At 39.6% G+C, this 18743-nt stretch overlaps 2 protein-coding genes across 3 annotated transcripts in view; one reads left to right on the top strand and one right to left on the bottom strand.

Moving 5' to 3' along the window:
• Positions 1-6736, top strand: part of frem1b (Fras1 related extracellular matrix 1b) — a 45601-nt gene extending 38865 nt beyond the window's left edge. The window contains 12 exon segments of the mRNA XM_056379362.1: positions 828-1029; positions 1351-1392; positions 1395-1494; positions 2117-2246; positions 2367-2439; positions 2674-2823; positions 3400-3740; positions 4578-4622; positions 4721-4882; positions 5394-5512; positions 5915-6000; positions 6376-6736. Of these exon segments, the coding sequence (XP_056235337.1) occupies positions 828-1029; positions 1351-1392; positions 1395-1494; positions 2117-2246; positions 2367-2439; positions 2674-2823; positions 3400-3740; positions 4578-4622; positions 4721-4882; positions 5394-5512; positions 5915-6000; positions 6376-6584 (1659 nt within the window). The 3' untranslated portion in view covers positions 6585-6736.
• A 2654-nt stretch (positions 6737-9390) lies between these two features.
• On the bottom strand, positions 9391-18457 carry LOC130171226 (sterile alpha motif domain-containing protein 9-like). Of its 2 annotated transcripts, XM_056379136.1 has the most exons (4): positions 18254-18457; positions 15191-15940; positions 14696-14978; positions 9391-14323 (listed from the first exon to the last, which is right to left on the bottom strand). In XM_056379136.1, the coding sequence occupies exons 2-4, from the start codon at positions 15923-15925 to the stop codon at positions 10698-10700; spliced, it is 4644 nt and encodes a 1547-aa protein (XP_056235111.1). In that variant the 5' UTR covers positions 15926-15940; positions 18254-18457; the 3' UTR covers positions 9391-10697. The 2 variants fall into 2 exon arrangements, with proteins under 2 accessions (XP_056235111.1, XP_056235110.1); XM_056379135.1 differs by lacking the exon at positions 18254-18457 and having other exon boundaries at positions 15191-16932.
• Between the last annotated feature and the right edge of the window lie 286 nt (positions 18458-18743).

The following is an 18743-nucleotide window of genomic DNA, read 5'->3' as shown; positions in this document are numbered from 1 at the left end:
ACATAATCAAGAGATCAGAAATGAACCTGAATCAACAAAATCATCTCTGAAAATAAGTAAAAAATAAACAAAAATTTAAACAAAGATGAAACTACATTAAATCAAAAACTGCTGAGAATCATCTTAACCCAAGGAAAGAGGAAGGAAACAGAAAAGTTTAAATATCAGCATGAGTCTGATTATCATGTGACAGCAGCGACATCCAGTGGGAGGAAGGCTGAACTGCAGTTTCTTTCTGCTGCTGGATTCTGAGCGAGAGGATTATTTATTGACAGACAGCTCTCTCTTCTCCTGTCTTCAGTCTTTCTCTATATGTGTCAGGAGGTCGAGAAAATAACAGGAAATATAGAGAAATATGTTTTTTATTTCTATTACATATATCTGACTTACCAACTTACTAACTTGATTGATCTCATGTCTATGAAATGCAACATTGCATTGTTAAAAATAGTGTGTGTGTGTCAAAGACATTTTGTTTTTCATTGTGGATGTTTTTGAGGCTTTTTGAAGTTTGAAATATTGCAAGGTAAATATACATTATACAGATCCTAGGTAATTATCTCTATAAGTCATTGTATAATTGAATTGAAACAACTTATCTTACTTAGCTTCTTTTGAGAGATTTCTTATTGATTGTTTTTATATCTTTGTGTTTAAATTATAGTGTTTTTCCACCTTTAATATTGCTGGTCTTGTAGTACTGCACTTTTCTATACACCATATATCATGTATCTCTCTACATAATCCCCCAGACAAAATTCACTTTGTTCAAACACTAGGATTCTTCACACAGACTCTCAGACCTCTGATCCTCGTGTTGTGTTCAGGTGGATCGGGTGGACAGGGCGCCTCCCAGTCTGACCACCAGACGTAGTCCCAGCACGGTGGTGGATCTAAGCGGCGGGCGTTACGGCATCTTCATCACCAACAAACACCTGCAGGCCTCGGACCCCGACAGCCCCACAGAGGAGCTGGAGTTCTCCATCAGCAGACCTCCACACTTCGGCTACCTGGAGAACGCTCTCACAGGTGAGCTGGCTGCTCAGGTCAATAGTTTAAAGCTCCAGTAATCCAGTCTTCTCAAACCTTTATTGGGTGCACATTTAAAATTAAAATCTGCTTTGTAGCTGTGGACCTGGTTGTTACTTTTGTCGTTGGTTTCTGCAAAAATTCCCTCCCTCACATATTCGAATCCGCTCCTTTCTTTGTCGTATTGTAGTCTTAGCCATTCTACAGTTCAATTTTATTAGAAAGAGGCAAATTAAGCCAGTCCAGGGCCAGAAGAGGTTTGTGTTTGTAGAGTGAGTGGGTCAGAGTTGTGTATCGTTGTCTGTCGTCTCATCCTACCAGGAGCCTACATCAAAGGTCGTTTCACCCAGCGGGATGTGGACCAGCGGCTGTGGTGTTCGTCCTCCCGGCCGACATGGAGGTAACGGCAGACAGCTTCCAGTTCCGCCTCACGGACCCAGCAGGAAACACCATGCTGCCTGAAATGTAGGTGTAGTTTTACTTGGTCTTATATCACTGTTAATTACTAAATGAATTACTAAGACTCCAGACCGACCTCTGATCCAGTGTCATCAATGGTGCAGATAGTTCCTGTTTTGATCTCTGTCTCTGAGATTTCTACCTTCATCCCAGCACAATGCAGGTGAATTCTCCTGGTTACAACTTTGAAATATAACATACAAATAGTAACAGCAAAATTCAAGAGCAAATATCCATATAAGGATGGATAGCGCAGAGTTATAAGGAGCATCTTTTTTCAATGATTTCTTTGCAGATTCAAGGAAGTATATTCATGATGGACATTGGAGATAATTGTGTCCTCAGGGAGTTTAACTCACGTTGAATTAAAAATATGTGTTTTATATCAGTGTGTTTGGATTTGACCGAGTTATGACCCAGAGAAGGAGGGTGTTTTGCCCTTTTATTTGATGGTTGACAGTTTGGAGAGAGACAGGACACAAGGGGCAGAGAGACGGGCATGATATGCAGTGAGACTCCCCCGGCCGGGAATCGAACTTTGGATGTTGGGGTCATGTATCTTTACAAGTACAGTGGGTGTGTATGTGGTGTACAGTATATGAAGGATTCAGCTGAGTGTCTCCTGCAGTCTGGAGCTGTCCTGGTCTCGGCTGGAGTTGTCGGCGACCTGCTACAGAACCTGTGAGACAGCAGGGACTCTTCAGATCCAGATCCAGCGCAGCGGGAAGAGCGTTGACCCGGCCTACGTTGCTATCCAGGTAAGATTACTGTCGGTCTGAGGAGTGTTAAGTTTTAAACAGTGCTGTTAATGAATGATGTGATCATCATTAAGTTAATGAGTCAGTGCTCAGTATTGGTTAATGGCCTCGTTTGTGCAGGTGGAGGAAGGATCGGCCAAACACGGCAGAGATTTCACTCACAGCACAGCTGGCCTCGTCCAGTTTGACCCAGGTCTGACTCTACTGGACTCTACTCTGCTTTAATTTAACACAAACACTGCCAGCTGACTGTCATTTAAACACTGATGTTTGAATCATCATCGGCTGGACTCATTCAGAAAATCTGAATCGAGTGATGTCTGGATTTTGGATCACTTCAGCAGCTCTGGTGAATGTGATGTCACAACTCTTGCTATTAATGAATCAGGATGACCATGGTGATTTTCTTCATCCTGTTTTATTCCAGGAGTCAGTGTGAAAACCTGGAACATTTACCTGGTCGACGACGGTCTGGAGGAAAACCACGAGACCTTTACTGTCACCCTGAAAAACCCGCAGAACGCCGTCCTGGGACAGAGGAGCTCCGCTAGTGTTGAGATCATTGACCCCAGAGGAGGTAAAAAAAAAAACTATAGTAATAGTCATAATCATCAGCCAGCTGTGTGTCAGTTATGGACTGTAGAGTTGGCTGTTTAACCACTTAACATAGTGTAATATATTAGTAATATAGCAGATGAATATATAATAAATGCCTAAAATGAACAATAAACTTTTACACCTCAGCAAAGCATAAAAAAATCTTTTGCAATATTCTAACTTTTGCAGCTCATGCTATTCTTCAAATAAATGATTTGCATACCTTAACAGTAACATATAAATGCAAACTTTTCCTTTCTTCATAAGTTTATAAACTGAAGAAGAAGGAGGCTTCAGGGGGAAAAATCTGGGATAAAAGGGGGAATTGATTTTTATTTAACTATGAACAAAAATTTAAGTATTCAATAAAAAATATATATATTAAAAAAAGATCAATACACCCACACAATGAAAACTTATGATATTAATACATCATATATAATAATGCATTTGGTGCTGTGGAGATAATTTTCAGATTTTGCATCCAGCACCTTTTTGTTTTGTGGTAGTTGCATATTAGACAAAATCAAACTGTGCCCTCACTGTTGTCTGTCAGGAAGGTGCGACCCTGACGACCTGGTGGAGGGGGACGTGAAGCAGCTTCCCCCACCTCCTCGCCTCCCTGACCCTCCCAGGATGGAGGAGGACGAGGACCCCGTCACCGACATCGAGGCAGAGCTTCTGTGGGAGACACAGCCTCACCCTCCCAGAGGGGACGTCCCGAACCGCCAGCCCTACCTGGACTACGGAGAGGGGGACCCACAGGACCAGGCGGCCCCCAGCTACAGCCACATCCACTACCACAGCAGGCAGCTGCCTGGGACAGGCACTGGGAGCACTGGGAGCACTGGTAGCACTGGCAGCACTGGACACAGAGTCAGACAAGGAGGACTAAAGGTTGGTGTTTCCTCCCGTTATAGCAGCTGGAAAAATCCCTGTCTGACCTGTTGTGAGTAATTAAAACCCTTTTCCACAGTCTTACTTCCTGTCTTGTCGTCTGACGGCTCCTGATTGGTTCAACCATCAGTTAGTAAGTTAGGATCCATTAACACAAGGATGAAACAGAGAAACAGAAGTTATTTAAAATAGTAAATGTTTCATAAACTGTCAGATTTCATACAGGAAACACAATAAAATATAGACTTCAGTGTATCAGCATGTGACAGTTTTCATTTATTTATTAATTGGTCGCCATCAAAAGATGCTTTAAAAGTTAATTATCATTGTGTTCTTCCAAAACACTGGAGCGGTACATGGTGTGTTACCTGCAGCAGCTGACTGACTGTGAGCAGGTGTCAGTGACTTAACACTGATTGTGTTTAGACTGTTTTACACTTGAGAGCTTCTCTTTTTACATGTCAGAACAAAACAACCAACAAACAGGTTTATCTTCCTCACAGTAAGTTACTGAAAGAAGCAGCAGCAACAGGAGGTAATGTGAGGTGTACAGATGCAGACGCCAGTCAGACTGCAGGGCTGAAACACAAGTAAAACTATTTCCAGTAATTTATTACTTCTTTGTTTATCTCTGAAACCGTCACACCGCCGGTTTTAAACCATTTTCCAAAGTGGGGCAACAGTGTTCAAAGCCCCACTCAGCTTTAGCAGTTTAGTGTACATGCTGAATTATTTAAATCTACTGTACTAAGTGCACATTTTATATTTTATGTATTTTATATTTTACTAATTGTGCTGTCAAGTGTCCCGAGTGTCTGAACCTTGTGCTCATTTCAGGTTCATCTGTCAGGAGAGAGGAAGTCTGAAGAGAAAGTCTGGACGGTAAGATTCACAGTCAGTTTCTCCAGAGCTACATAAGAACACAGAGACACACTGTGTTAATGCCCCCCCACCCCCCCTTCCTCCTACTCCTCCATCAGTTCCACAGTCTGACTCCTCTCCGGCTGGAGGAGCTGAAGCCGGGTGACGCCGGGTGGAGCTGGTCGCCTCACAGTCGCCTCCTGCAGGAGCTCCGAGTCGGAGACGCTCCTCAGATGGATCACCCAGTACCCAGACACCACCCAGAGCTACGCCAGCACAAGGTACACACACACTCACACACACACACACACACACACACACACACACACACACACACACAAAACAGCTGTTAAAAAACTCTGGAACTCAAAATTAAACCTGTGAGTAAAAATGAAGTTAGTTAAGTTTCTTTTATTTAGGAAGACTTGTGACCTCTTCTGGAACAGAGACCTGAGAACATTTATTTACATATAACAAGACTATTCAGTCAGACACCAATTAAAACTATCACAGACATTATTCAAAATACCAGACAGTAGAAATGAGGAGCTTCAGTTGTTCATCAGCCACAAAAGGAGACAGAGGAAGAAGAAGAGGTTCAACTGATTTCCTCTCGCTCAGTCGTTTCAGTGTGAACAGAAACATCAGTGTGTGTGTGTTTTTTGGATAAAAACACTACATAAATCCACCCTGTTCACTCATGTATGGATTGGTCAGCTGGTTGTCCTGCACTCACTCACATTTCAGTTCATGGTATAAACTCCTGTGTGTCTCTCTGATGTGTCTCCTCAGACGGGGAAGTCGGTCAGCAGCTCATGTCCTGACGGCTGGACTCACTACAGGAGACGTTGTTACATCCTCAGCTCGTCTGTGGCCAGCTGGGCCAGCGCTGAGAGAACCTGCTCACTGCTGTAAACACACACACACACACACACACACACACACACACACACACACTTTTATCTGTGCTATTTTTGTTTTATTTTGACCTCATAACCTAACCTTAAAGGCTAACCTGAGGTTAGCAGTAATGAAAATTTAAAATGTATTAATTTTTATTGATCATTTTTCACACAGTAATGAAGAATTATTATTAAATTATTATTCTTTTACAAGGATTTCATCATAAATGTGAGGAAAAAGTTTCAGTCTGTTGAACCTGAATGACACAAGTTGATAAAACTACTGTTTTGAATTTGTTTTAGTTTAGGTGCACGTGTATAAGTTTCACTTTACTTTAGGTTACTATACTTTGTGTGTTTGCACACACCTTTTAACTCTGATGCTAGCATTTGTTCCTCACACACTGTCAGGTTTAACAGCAGCCTGACCAGCGTGCGGTCCAGGAGAGACATGACCTGGCTGTGGAAGTTTGCAGGGAAGAAGCCATTTTGGATCGGTGAGTGACTTCTTTCATCACAACACGCTCAGACGCCTGTTCTGATATTTTCAGATTCTCTACGACCACTGATGGTGATAAACTCTTATCTTTTTCTTTACTTCCTTGGTAACACTCCTGTGGATGAAACTTTCCCACAAGGAGGGGGGCAGGTAGTATTATAGGCTAGTTTTAGGGGTGTGGATTATACTCACAAACAGGAACACCACCTCATGAGCATGTGGTCTTCATCAAGCTAAAACAACCAATTTATGTCCAGCTTCATTTCATTAGGAGAGTTTGGTTAATCCAACCAAACCTTAAGGCAACAGTCAGTAGTAGTAGACAGTCAGTAGTGTCCAATTTCCAGGCAGCTGACTCTTCTGTGTTCCTCAGGGCTGTCTGGAGGTCCAGGTCGCTGGATGTGGGCTGACGGTCGGGCCGTGTCCTTCTCCAGACTGAGGGGGGCGCCGCCGGTCCGCAGCGGGTCCGGCGACGGCTCAGACTGCGTGCTGGTTGAAAACCCCAGAAGCTGGATTTCCACGAGCTGCTCCACCGAAACTCAACACACATTCATCTGTTCATCGCCGGCTCACACTCACTGAGAGACTCGTATTCACTGCTATCAGCCCCGTCATAACCCCTGACCCCTGTGAACTCTTCTTCAAGTCATATTTAATGTTACGCAATGATGCTGCTCTGTACATTAGTTTTCATATTTTTGTCATAATAAAGATTGCTGCGCAAACCAAAATAAGGGTCTATACATTTAATTGTACATCAATTTTTCTATTTTCTGTTTCAAATTTAGTGTCTGCATAAAAGCAGAGCAGCAGAACAGCAGAGGGCAGCACAACATCAGATACTCGTTCTTGAAGGCTTTTACATTATTTTATTCCACAACAGTAGAATTTCAATGTCCACAGATGCATCTGTCAGAGAACCCAGGTATTTAAAGGTAGGGAGAATACATTAATGTCATAGATATTTGATTTGAGAAATAAAAAAATCGAAAGGAATTTTTTTTAAACATTTAATTTAATTACAATGAACGCCAATGAACGTTTAGCATACTATTTAAAATACACACAAGTGCTGAAATGCGAGAACTATAAGAACGTGGGGATTAAGACAGACGATGATGAGGAAGCCCAGTATGGCAAGCCGTAGTTATCTACAATCTACACTTGAATTAAAGATATCTGTAATGAGAAACCCCATACACAGGAAATGCCATTAAATGTTAAAACGGTTTGCCATTATGGCAAGTCTAGACTGGATATGTATTACAGATAACCGTGATTCAATTCTTCCTAGTCAAAATGAACATTTCAGATATCGACAAAGACATTTTTACTAGGACAAATGACGTCACTTTTCCTACTCGTCAAAACGGTGTTATAGATATCGTGAAGTGAATTGTGAATAAATTAGAATTAAATTGTAGATATCCCAAACTGGAATTATGGATAGTCATAATTTTAATTCAAATGAATTTTTATTAGAGATATCTCAAATTCGAGATATCTTTAACTTTCATTTTGCCAAGTCTGCCAATATGTAATTAAAAATATCTTGAAATAGAGTTAAGACTAGGCGAACTGATGTTGCAGATACTGTAATTATGTCAGAAGTTATAGTAAGTAGGAGGAGGAGCTGAAGTGGAACAGGTCTCAGACCACCGGAGCCGAACCAGAGGACACTGACTGGCATCCAGGCAGAAGTTGGAGTAATCGAACACAAATAAGGTAAATGACTAATGAAATTCAAACGAAAATTGTAACGGCGACAGTTCTGTAAAATCGCAGACAGGGTCATATCATTGAATCCAGTCATTGCGCAGCTAATATAGCGATAAAAAAAAAAGACAATTAATTTGAAAATAAAGGCTAACAGGTGACTAATAAATGCAAAACAAAAACACAAAATCAAAATATCTTAATGTGTAAAGAAGAAGACTCACATTTGTCATTTATTTAGTTTTCCTATTAATTTTAGCGTTTGGCTAAACCTAGCAAGGATCCTCGTAACCAAGACAACATAACCGCGAGATTGTTTCATGATGCCTCAAAAAGTGTACAATACAACCAGTAATAATTGGCTATTTTTAGCTGAAGGTGTAGTGTCAATAGTTTTACAGGGGTGTATTTCACGTGAGTGTGAGTGTTAGTGAATGTATGTGGATACAAATTGTCAAATGTGACTTTTTGTGGCGCAGGTGCTGAGTTTGCCTCACATTTTACGTCCTGTATTTTGTCAAAACGCCATATGACTTGGCAGAAAACAAACATTTGACTTTCATCCATGGTCCAGGAGCATATTTGTAAGTATTCTTGCAATATTACCCCGTACCGCTTATTTGCCTGAAGCCAACAAGAAAAGACCAAAATAAAGCAACACAATGGCCTAAGCAAGCCAACAAAGCTACTTAACCTCTAATACTCTAATACACTAAACCACTAGCATGAAAGCATCATGATACGAGAAATGATGTAAGTCATCACAAAAACAAAAGATTTGTACAGTTAATAGTAGTACAAATACTATAGTGCACAAAGCTAAGAAGGTAGCTAGCATTACTTGTGTTTCTTGCCCTGTTTGGCCTTCTTTGTGATGCAAGAGCTCGGCATTAATTGTGAGTAAATGTAACCGAGTGAACTGATGGCCCAACCTACTAAATAAACACCTAAAGTCTAAGTTGTACTTGCAGCCGAGAAGCGAACACAGAGAAGATTAGTCACAAATGTTCACGAGCTGTACGCTCTGTATGTTTTAGAGCTGTCCAAGGCAACGTTTCGACCCTAGTGGGTTAACCCAGCAGGGTCCAAACCATAGACTGTATATAAAACAAACAAACATTGCCATTTTAAGTCAAAGTTGCTGGGAGCTAAATTCCAGTCTGCAGACAATTTTGTCCTCGTCAAGCTTTTAGTCCCTGCCGGGTAAATAAAATCCAGCATTCACTGCTGATAAGTGCACAGGTGAGTACAAAGTATTAATCTTAGATCTAATTGACTGACTAGTGTATCAGCTTACTTCAGTTAAATTGGTATTGGTATATACAGTATGTCGACCCTTAAGTATCAAGAAATTAAACTACAAAAATGCCAAACTACGTTTAAGATGATTTCGAAAGTGTCACCACTACTAAGTTTTCCCATCACAGAGAAGTTGATTTTTTTATTGTAAAATGTTCAGCTTAGTATGTATCTTGGTTGCAATTCTTTAGAAAAAAATGAATCTAAGGCATCCATATCAAGACTGTTAAAAAAAACTTTCAGCCAATATGTCAGTACTGGATTTTTGAAACTCTCAGCTCTGTGAAGCTGTGTGTACTCTGCTAAAACTGAGTAACTATGAAAAAAATGAAAATGGATCAAATGTTTACATAAAAACAGAACTCATAAAACAGATGATTTAAAGATTTTAAAGGTTTTTAATGATTTCAGGACTTGGACAAGTCACAAATACACATTTACACACCAAGGCTGTTGTAAAGTGTCACAGATTCTCATAATCCAAGTTTCTACCCAGTCAATATTACAACTATAACTAATACTACTAACAGTAAATAGAAGAGCTTTTATTCCAGATTTACTATCACATATAACTGATTTACAGCTGATAAAGCATTTACTACTTTCACATATTTAAAGGTAACATGATGTCCATATACTGTAATTCAATCACATTTCTCAAACAAGAACAGAAGTTACTCATTCCATGTTTCTTAACATCTCCTCGTCTTTATTCAGTAATTGTAATTGGACTGGTTTCATCAACCATAACTAACTATTATCCATTGTCCTGTGCATCCCTGGTTGCTTCCTCCCAAGGACTAAAAATGGAAATAAACTTTTAACTATATCTGGCGCAATCAAAGTGTTAGCGAGCACCTTGATCTCCTTGTCTTTTGGAAAACGGGAAAGTACTATTAAGGTCAATATTAAGTGTTATATTTTCACTTGCAGATCAATCAAAAGAAGACTGCAGCACACAACAATGAAAATAAATACCAAAAAGTGCTAAAGAAATGTAAGACAAAAAAATGAAGAAACAAAAATAACATAAAAACATGTGCATACCACTTGTGCTCCAGGAATGAAATTTACCTCTGCTATCTGTCTTGCTTTCCATTTGCTCATCTAATTCGAGACTTCCATTTTGTATTTGCATTTGTACATAAATACATAAGGGACTGCCTGGTGAACATGTTATTGTTGCTGCTGTACAATAGAAAATCATAAAAAAATAACAAAAAAATGTAAGAAAGTATTTTTTTTTAAAAATAGATAAAATTTATGTAGACAGAATGTAAAAAAATATATACAGCTAGTGCTACAGGGTTGCCATCTACTTCCGCAACCTGTCTTGTTTTTCATTTGCTTGTTTTAGCTATTCCTGGCACAATTAACATTATTACATGTTGTCCAAGTAAAATAAACAATGAAATAAAAATAACATAGTAATATTTTTAAGTCAAACAAAAAGTACAAAATTACTGTGTGGTACATCATTGGTTATCATACTGTAGATGAAATTATATAAAAAGAATATACAAATATATACAAATACAGCTAGTGCTACAGGATCAGACTTTACCCCTGCCATCAGTCTTGCTTTTCATTTGCTCTTGTTTTTTTCTTGCCACTCTTATTTTTCATAATGTTCAGTTCTGTCTCAGTGTCTGCTGTGCTTTTTTTGTACAAGTGATTACCCTAGTTTTCATACTGAATATCATAAGCAAGTGGTCCATTAATAGCAAAACCAAGGTAAAAAGAAACCTTCTCAGTGCTGAAGCCACTTCTTATTCCAGCAACAAAAGCTGGGCGCACAGGGATTTTCAGTTTTCCATAATTGGCAAACACCTCTCCTTGCTCAATGGTTCCACTGACTCGATGAAGGCGGTTGATAATTGCTTTGTCTTTAAATATATCTCCATTCCGCCAAAGTTGTGCCAAGGTATCACGACGCATGTCTTTAAAATTCTCATCTAGTTGGGGTTTAGAAACGAGCCTCTTGAGTTCCGCTTCTTTCCCCAAGTAGAGGTGGGCAACAGTGCTCCTGTTTCTAAACAATGAAGTCAGGAACTTGCGAGATGAGTTTCGAATTGCCTTCACATATGTCACAATTTCTGGGTTTTCCTGAGTGGGACTTGGCCAGAGTAACAGAAGAGCCAGGTAGTATGGGTCTGGGAAGGGATACCCAAGTCCTACATCTTGCAGAGTTTTCAAAAGGAGAGCAGAGAGGTTGCTGTAACTCTTAACATGCTTAGATTTTGGTTTCAAAAGGTAAAGAACTATGTTTGACAAAATGTAGTTGATTGTTTCCTTTGTCTTTTGTTTTTTGTTGACAAATTGTTGTTGTTGTTGCAAGAATGCATAGCATTCTGTGATCCTCTCAATTTCTTGGGCATGTTTGTCCAAATGCTGAAGAATCCCGACGAATGTATCTGCTTGTTTCTCTTCAAGAAGCTGTCTTTTTTCTTCAATATCAATTTTCAAATTGAGATTAGGATTGCTCTGTCGTTCTTTTTTTTTTTCTTCTGGTGCGGTGCAAAAGAGAGTTAGATACTTTTTAAAATGTCCACACACAGTCCAACGATTCTTTGAATCAAATTCTGAATTGTTCCCTTTTATATATGTGAAGTAAAAGTCAAGGAGTTCAAATGTTTCTTTTACTTCAGTTTTCAGACTGAGGAGAAAAGGCTCACGTTCTTTGATGATCTCCACATACCTGTTGTTGAGCTCATTGTCCGTCTTATACACCCTGGTGATTGGGATCACTCGCTTGAAAAAACTCTGGAAGTACTTCTTCTTTTGTGGATCACTTTCATCAAAGAATGGGAGTCTGCTCAATATCTCAAAGACCAGGAAAGCAATTTCCAGCACACCAACATAGCCATAAACATTATATGACTTTCTGGGATAGTCCTCTGACTCAACCTCAGCTGCTTCCTCGTCAGGTTCATCCTGTGTGTTTGCCAGCTCTTGAGCCCTTTTAAATGCTCTGATTGCATTATCTGCTATTTTGATGTTTGTGTCTAAGTCTTCTGGATTGTGTGATGTCTCCTGCTTTTCTCTGTTGATGTTAGTTTTTAAATTGCTTTTGTGGACTTGCCCAATTGTGTCAAATGTGTATGGGTTTTCTTTAATGTTCTTGGCCTTTTCAGCCCATTTCAGAGCCTCTGGGAAGTCACGTTCATTGATATACAGGTATCTCGCCAGTGCCTGAGGAATAGATGCACTTGTCACAAACCTGGATGATGCTTTTGCAAAGATTTCTTGGACAGTTTGTCTCCCTTGTTGGCTGTGGATTGTGTTTATGAGAGGAGAAAATGGCTCTCTCTCATCTCCATCTTTCTTGCGCTGCCTTTCAATCAACATTTGTTGAACTGACAGCATCAATCTGTGTTTAACAACTCCAGCACTGAAGAACAGATCACAGTGAAGAATGGCCGCAGCAATATCACTTATTTTTAAGTAGCAGCTCCTCTCTAACTCTTCCAGACATGCAGATGCAATGGAGTGATGAAGGATTCGGATTCCTTTGTATCCTCCCCATTCTTCAACTGTGTCCATGATTAGAAGGTTTGAATATGGCTTCATTCTGTCCAATACACTTTCCTCCTGCCAGCGAATCATTTTCATCCCAAAAAAGTCTTCACAGAGAGAGAGCGAGATTTCCGACTCTGCCACATATGTGTTCAGTAAGGCTAGAAAGGCAAAAAGTTGGGCCGCCTTTGTGCTGAAATCAAAGTTCTCTAGTGTGTTACGGGCGAGATCATCTATGTATTGTTTGTCGAAATTGCTCTTCATGATCATGAAGCTGTAAAAGTTCTCAGGCTTTTCATGAGTTTCTTTGAGCTCTTTAAGTTTCTTTTCAAACTCTTTCTGTTCTTCTAGAGTCAGTGAAGCAGTAATGTATTGACTTTGTGTTGGATTGAACTGTCTGTATTGCTCCTTTGGGCTATGGGACCGAACACAGTTAAGGATGACGACTTTGCAATTTTGTGTATCGTCCACATTTATGTTTAAGCTATCCTCTACACCAGCTTTATGTATCCAGTTCACAAGATCACGAGGAGTCTCCGTTTCTTTTGAATCGTCAACTAACAGCAAAACTGGATATGGTTTCTCACTTTCAAGTTTCATGAGCATTCTGACTTGAATAGCAACTTCTTTCTTTGGCAGTGCATTGTCTTTCAACACCGCACATCTGAACTCTTGACGGAGATCCCACATCACATGCATTGCTAAGGTGGTGCCACCACATCCTGGATTGTGGAAGAGATTGAGAAGAACGCACATGTTGTTTGAATCTCTCAACCGAGATCTGATCATCTTCTTCACATTTTCATATTTGTCCCGTTTGACAAATGGCTTCTCTTTGTCTTTGTCACAGAAGTAGAAGTTCCACCATTTGACTTTGCCTCCTCTGTAGAATTCCTCTTCAGTTTTGATTCTGAAGTTTTGAAACTCTGAGCTGTTCTCATCATAGGTCTTTTCACACTGATTCAGACACAAAATATCCAGAGCTGTCATGACATCTTCATCTTTCTGTTTCAGGACGACAAAACTGGAGCCAGAGGAGGGAAGCAGTCTTCCAGATGACTGATTTAATGGCCCCAGTGACATTATAGTACCGCTGATCTCACTTAGGGTTAGTTCATATATGGATAGATGGTCAATGTCAAAGTCACACTTTTCTTGTATCAGCTGCCTCCATTTCTCATACGTGCTCTGAGATTCACAAATACTGATGATATTTTCTTCCTCAGTGTGTTTTATGAACGACATGTAGGTGTCAAAGATTGGGTCTTTCTCAGTGTCCACAGGTGAAAGTAGAAGGAATATGACGAGACTCCTGCCATGGAGAAGAACTTCAGGGTTGCAAATGAATGAAACCAGCTGTTCTACATCTCTGCAAGATTTCCTCAGCCAATTCTTATAGTCTAACTCCTTGTTTGAATCACCATCAAGGTCATGTCTGCCATTACAGAAAACCCAGCTGGTCTGTTTGTAGAGGTTAAGGTTCTTTATAACTGATTCAGTCTGTCCTTGATACTGTGATGGGGTATGGAGGTTGGCTGCCCTTAACTCTCTGTAGGAATGACACAGTCCACCTTCAGCAACAGAGTTGGGATCAAAGTCTAACACACAGAACAGTCTCAACTTACTCAGAAACTGGAGATACTGTACATGGTCCAGACTGGTCTTGTTTACAACAACAACAAATCTGTTATAGTTGTCCAGTGAGTTTCCACCACAAGTTAACAAATTCTTTAGTTTTTCCCCCTGGTTTGCTTCTTTCTTCAAAACTGCCTTTGGAAGCTTTACTTGACCTGTAAGAACAACAAAATCAGAGCATTATTAACTAGAGAAATACCCTTTGTCACCTGACTTCAGTCTTTCAAAGGCAGCAGGACAGGTGAATGTGGGAGTCAAATGAAGCCATAGTGTGTGTGTTCATGGTGATATAGGAACAGTGTGACTCAATAATGTGTTTTAAAACGTCTTTGGAACAAATGGCGCTCTATGTATCAGATTGTCTAAGTGGTTTTGATCTTTGTTGACAGTAATAATCTCAAATATTTAATTAATTGTGTCCCTCAGCATGTATCAGCAAGATATGATAGAAAAGATTAAAGAGTGATGCAGATTATCAGCAAAATACTAACCAATACTAACTAACATCTTTACATTGGTTGTCTTACCCATGTTCTTTTCCAGCTGACTGGCAAGTTCACGCTGATTGATTTCTTTTAGAATGTCTATTGTCACTTGTAAAGCCCCGTCTATCCCGTAGTGGGCAGTCATTAAGTCTGTGGTGTCCATGGTGTCCTTGCCCGCCAGTCTTCCCCGAGGAATAGCTTCATGCTCAGATTTTGTGTAGTCTTGTAAGTAGAAATGAAACAGTTTCAGGTCTTCTTTCACAAGGTTGTCTAGAGTTTTCTGGATCTCCTCAGTGATCTTTGGTCCGTGTGGTTGGACTGTGGTCTGAAACAGAAGTAAATATGTAGTGTAAACTTTACAATTCAATCATTGTTTATATTTGGAAAAATCCTGAGGGTTTGTTACGACTTTATGTTCTTAAAGTACACTGATAACATTGTTTTTTGCTGCATATCAGATTTTGCTACATCTAAAGGCTCTGCTAACAGCCTGGACACAATAATTCCACAATGTACAAAACAAGATAGAAATGTTACCACAACAGTTTCTTTTCTCTTTATTCCCCTTTTCTGTGGCTTTGGCTGTTGAATTTCCTTCTTCTCTGAAGCTTTCCCAAATGGCAACTGAGCCTTTCCAGATTCATTTCCCACCATTGAATCTGTTTTTGATTGAATCTTGTCACTAACTTCTGGTTGTTTTGTTTCTTTTGCCTGAGCCAGATTAGGTTCAGGCTGAATGGGTTTGGGAGCTTCCTCTTGGTCTGTGCTGGTGTGGAGGGTGGGATGAAGTGTCGGCTCTGGTTTCTCTTTCAACTGATGGAGCTCTGACAGAATCTTTACAGCAGGACCACCTTTCACATCCAGATCCAGAAAATCCTGTTTGCTGAAGCAAACAAGACAGTCTCCAGACACATCTTCCTCATGGAGTCGTTTTGCATATTTGCTATACACCTTCACGTGCTGCAGTAACCACTGGTTCACTTGCTCCTTTGTCCACTTTTCCACATATGCTGGGAACTGTGATTCATGTCGTGATCCTTCTTTAAGTCTCTCTAGGTAAGATGTGATTTTGACAGCAGGACCATGTTTGATTCCCATGTCCAATATATCTTTCTTTTTGAAGAGAACTAAATATTCCCCCAACACGTCCTCTTCAATGAATATGTCAGCACAAGTCTTATGAACTTTGACTTTTGACATCAACCACAGGTGGACGTCTTCTGTGGTCCATGTGTTCATCGGAGGTGGTGGCTCTGGTGTTGACTGACTCATTTTTATACACCAAGACTGAAACAGAGTAAAAAGAATTTGAGTACGACAGTGAAAGTAAGAAAATTTTAGACTTTTCATACTAAAATTAATTGTTTGCCTTTACATTAAATATTTTGGCCAAAATCCACCCAATTGTTGACTTTTACCTATCTCATCTTCAGTGATCTGATCACAAGTGGACAGCTCTAAGCGCATCCCTCCAGACCTGGTATTATAAGAATATTATTGGTTCATTAAGAAACTGTGGCGGGAGTAAGTGGTGACACAGGACGCATTCACGTTCACACTACTAAAAGATGTGACCACGTGGCCAAGACAGCCTCTGAATGTGGTCTGAGTGATTGCATCTCTAATGTGTGATCACCTGAGATGGATGTTAACACAGAAATGACAGAAACTATAGAGACAATATTTCTAAATTACTGTGCAATATGATTTACATGAGTTTGACACTTGTAGACTGTTCTTACATTCGTCTACTGAGGGTTTCTCTGAAATGAATTATATCTACATATTTAGACATTCAGGTAAATTGCTACATGATAACATGATGCATCTTAATTGATACATGATAATGGACTGCAACTTAAAACACCTTTTTTTTAATTAAAAAAATGTAATCATTTGTGTTATTTATTTTTTTTTTTTCTTTTCAGAAAGTCAAGTTATTTATTTGTAGACATCAAATCAGTCAATGGCCTTCGTGCCTGGGAATGTGGCCTTTGTGCTATAAACGTTTTTGTGACACCGAATAAAATAAATAATATAGAATAAGTATTTCAAAAATTTTGCCCTGAGTTTGTCAGAGCTACATACACAGACTGATGTTCTGAAAAGTGCACTGTTTCAGTTTTTTAGTGGTTTTTCACATCAGCATGGGTTTGATCTGGGTTGTTGGAAAATGTGGATATGGTTGTATTAAACTCCTTCATTTATATGCCATTAAGAGACGGTGCATTAAATGTATCTAAAAGATTTTCAAAAAACCATAGGAATGAATTGTACCCTTGCCAGATGTGTATTCTTTAAATGCACAAAGCCATGGTATACATTATGTGTTTGGTATCTGAACAACAGAAGTGAAACTTCTCACTGATCCTCACAGAAATGACACAACTGGTCTACCACTTCCTGTCTGAACAGTCCAAGGCAGGCAGAGGCAGTGCCGCTCATGAATTACCAGTTATATATGAATAAAAATAAGAGACTATGCCCATTGTTGGCAGCTTACAGGGTTAACCCCTTCCAAACTCAAGGCTTGTTGTCTGACATTTCTGAATCCAGTAATAACTGCTTCATAACAGTATCACTGATGTTCTGTACGGAAAAAAATTCATGGTCAGTGATATTACTTATAGGTCAAGCACAGTTAAAGGAGCAACTTGGGAAATATTATTTTTTGCTTTCTTGCCCAGTGTTAGATAACACTCTCACATCCGTACATTAAACATACAGCTTGCAGACAGCTTAGCTCAAAGAGTGACAATCCTAGCCAGGCTCTGTCCAAAGGTTAAAAAAACTGAACTTTGCATATGTAAACACTGAAATGTAAAAACAACAAGGTGTGATTTTACTGGAGGTTATGTACTGGTATTTTTTCTAATGTTCCCTTTGTGTATGATGAAGTTGCTTTTACTTCCTTACTAAATTAAAGAACTAGGATGGGAAACTTACGTAACACAAATGAGCACTGCTGGTAGCTAGAAAGTCATAGGAATCTGCAACCACATAAAAAGATGAGTGTGCAACTTCCTCAACACGCATCTTAAGAATTTTTTCCAGTTGATTTGTACCAATAAATCCAGTCAATTCAGTGTTTACTCGACAGTTATTTGGAACTGGTTAAAGCAGAGATAGTCCCAAACTAGTGGCTGTGCAACTGCTCAATAAAATATAGTTCATCCACCATTAAAACCCGTTTTTAACATAACACAACTCATGTAACGGTCCACCATTACATAACTCTAGTCCTATTTAATGTGAAAGAGTCTGATTACTAATCTGAGTACTTTCACATTTCATCTATTTCCTCATACAAACATTTCCTCTTCCAAAGCATTTATCACAATAATCCAGCCAGCATAGTGAAGGTTTCAACTACAGGTGGTGTATTTGGTGTAAGTGTTCAACTGGCTGACATACAGAAGTGAATAGTTAATATTGTTTACCACGATCACAGACACAGCAGCACCCAGCCAAAATAATCTGAACTTCAACTCTACCTGTGCCCATCAGCTCTTTCATGTATTGACCGTGAAAAATCATATCTCAAAGCCAATACCTGTAAACTCAGACTCAGTACTATGAACCACGGAATTTCCCACATACCTAAATCATTAGACTCTTCCTCGTCAGGCCAGGTTTTACTCCTGACTGCCTCATCTGGAACATGAGATGTCTGATGATGCTCCTAATGGAGGCAAAGCTGCACAGGAATCATTTTACTGGAGATAATGTAGAGCTAAGTAGTACAGTGAAAACCACAGCTACGAACTGTGGACTCAAATGACTGTAGTGACTCATGAGACAAAAATTCAACTCGCTGCTCTCTGTACAAGAGACTGTATCCGCTGCAAAACCACACCCACCACAGCACTTCCGTTTGCATGGCTTAAAAAATAGGTTGGAGGTTGTGTTTACCAGGCACAGAGGCTCTAATGAGAGATTCTTGCATTATGGGAAATGTAGGATACAGAGTTTGACCCACACCAGAAAATAGAAGTCAGGATATCTCCACCTCTGCTGCACCAGATTTTTAAAAACACTCTCAGGCCATTAATTGAAGTCCCACTAACTAATTTTTATTATGAAGCTTTCA

Source organism: Seriola aureovittata, chromosome 6 (genome assembly GCF_021018895.1).
Source record: "Seriola aureovittata isolate HTS-2021-v1 ecotype China chromosome 6, ASM2101889v1, whole genome shotgun sequence".
NCBI lineage: Eukaryota > Metazoa > Chordata > Actinopteri > Carangiformes > Carangidae > Seriola > Seriola aureovittata.
This window is presented reverse-complemented; position numbering and strand designations above follow the sequence as displayed.

Coding starts and splice junctions, on each gene's coding strand:
- LOC130171226 (XM_056379135.1), bottom strand. CDS start 16,003: ATGAAAAGTCTAAAATTTTCTTACTTTCACTGTCGTACTCAAATTCTT. Junction 14,979..15,190: donor AGAGAAAAGAAACTGTTGTG/GTAACATTTCTA, acceptor CTTCTGTTTCAG/ACCACAGTCCAACCACACGG. Junction 14,324..14,695: donor TCAGCTGGAAAAGAACATGG/GTAAGACAACCA, acceptor TTGTTCTTACAG/GTCAAGTAAAGCTTCCAAAG.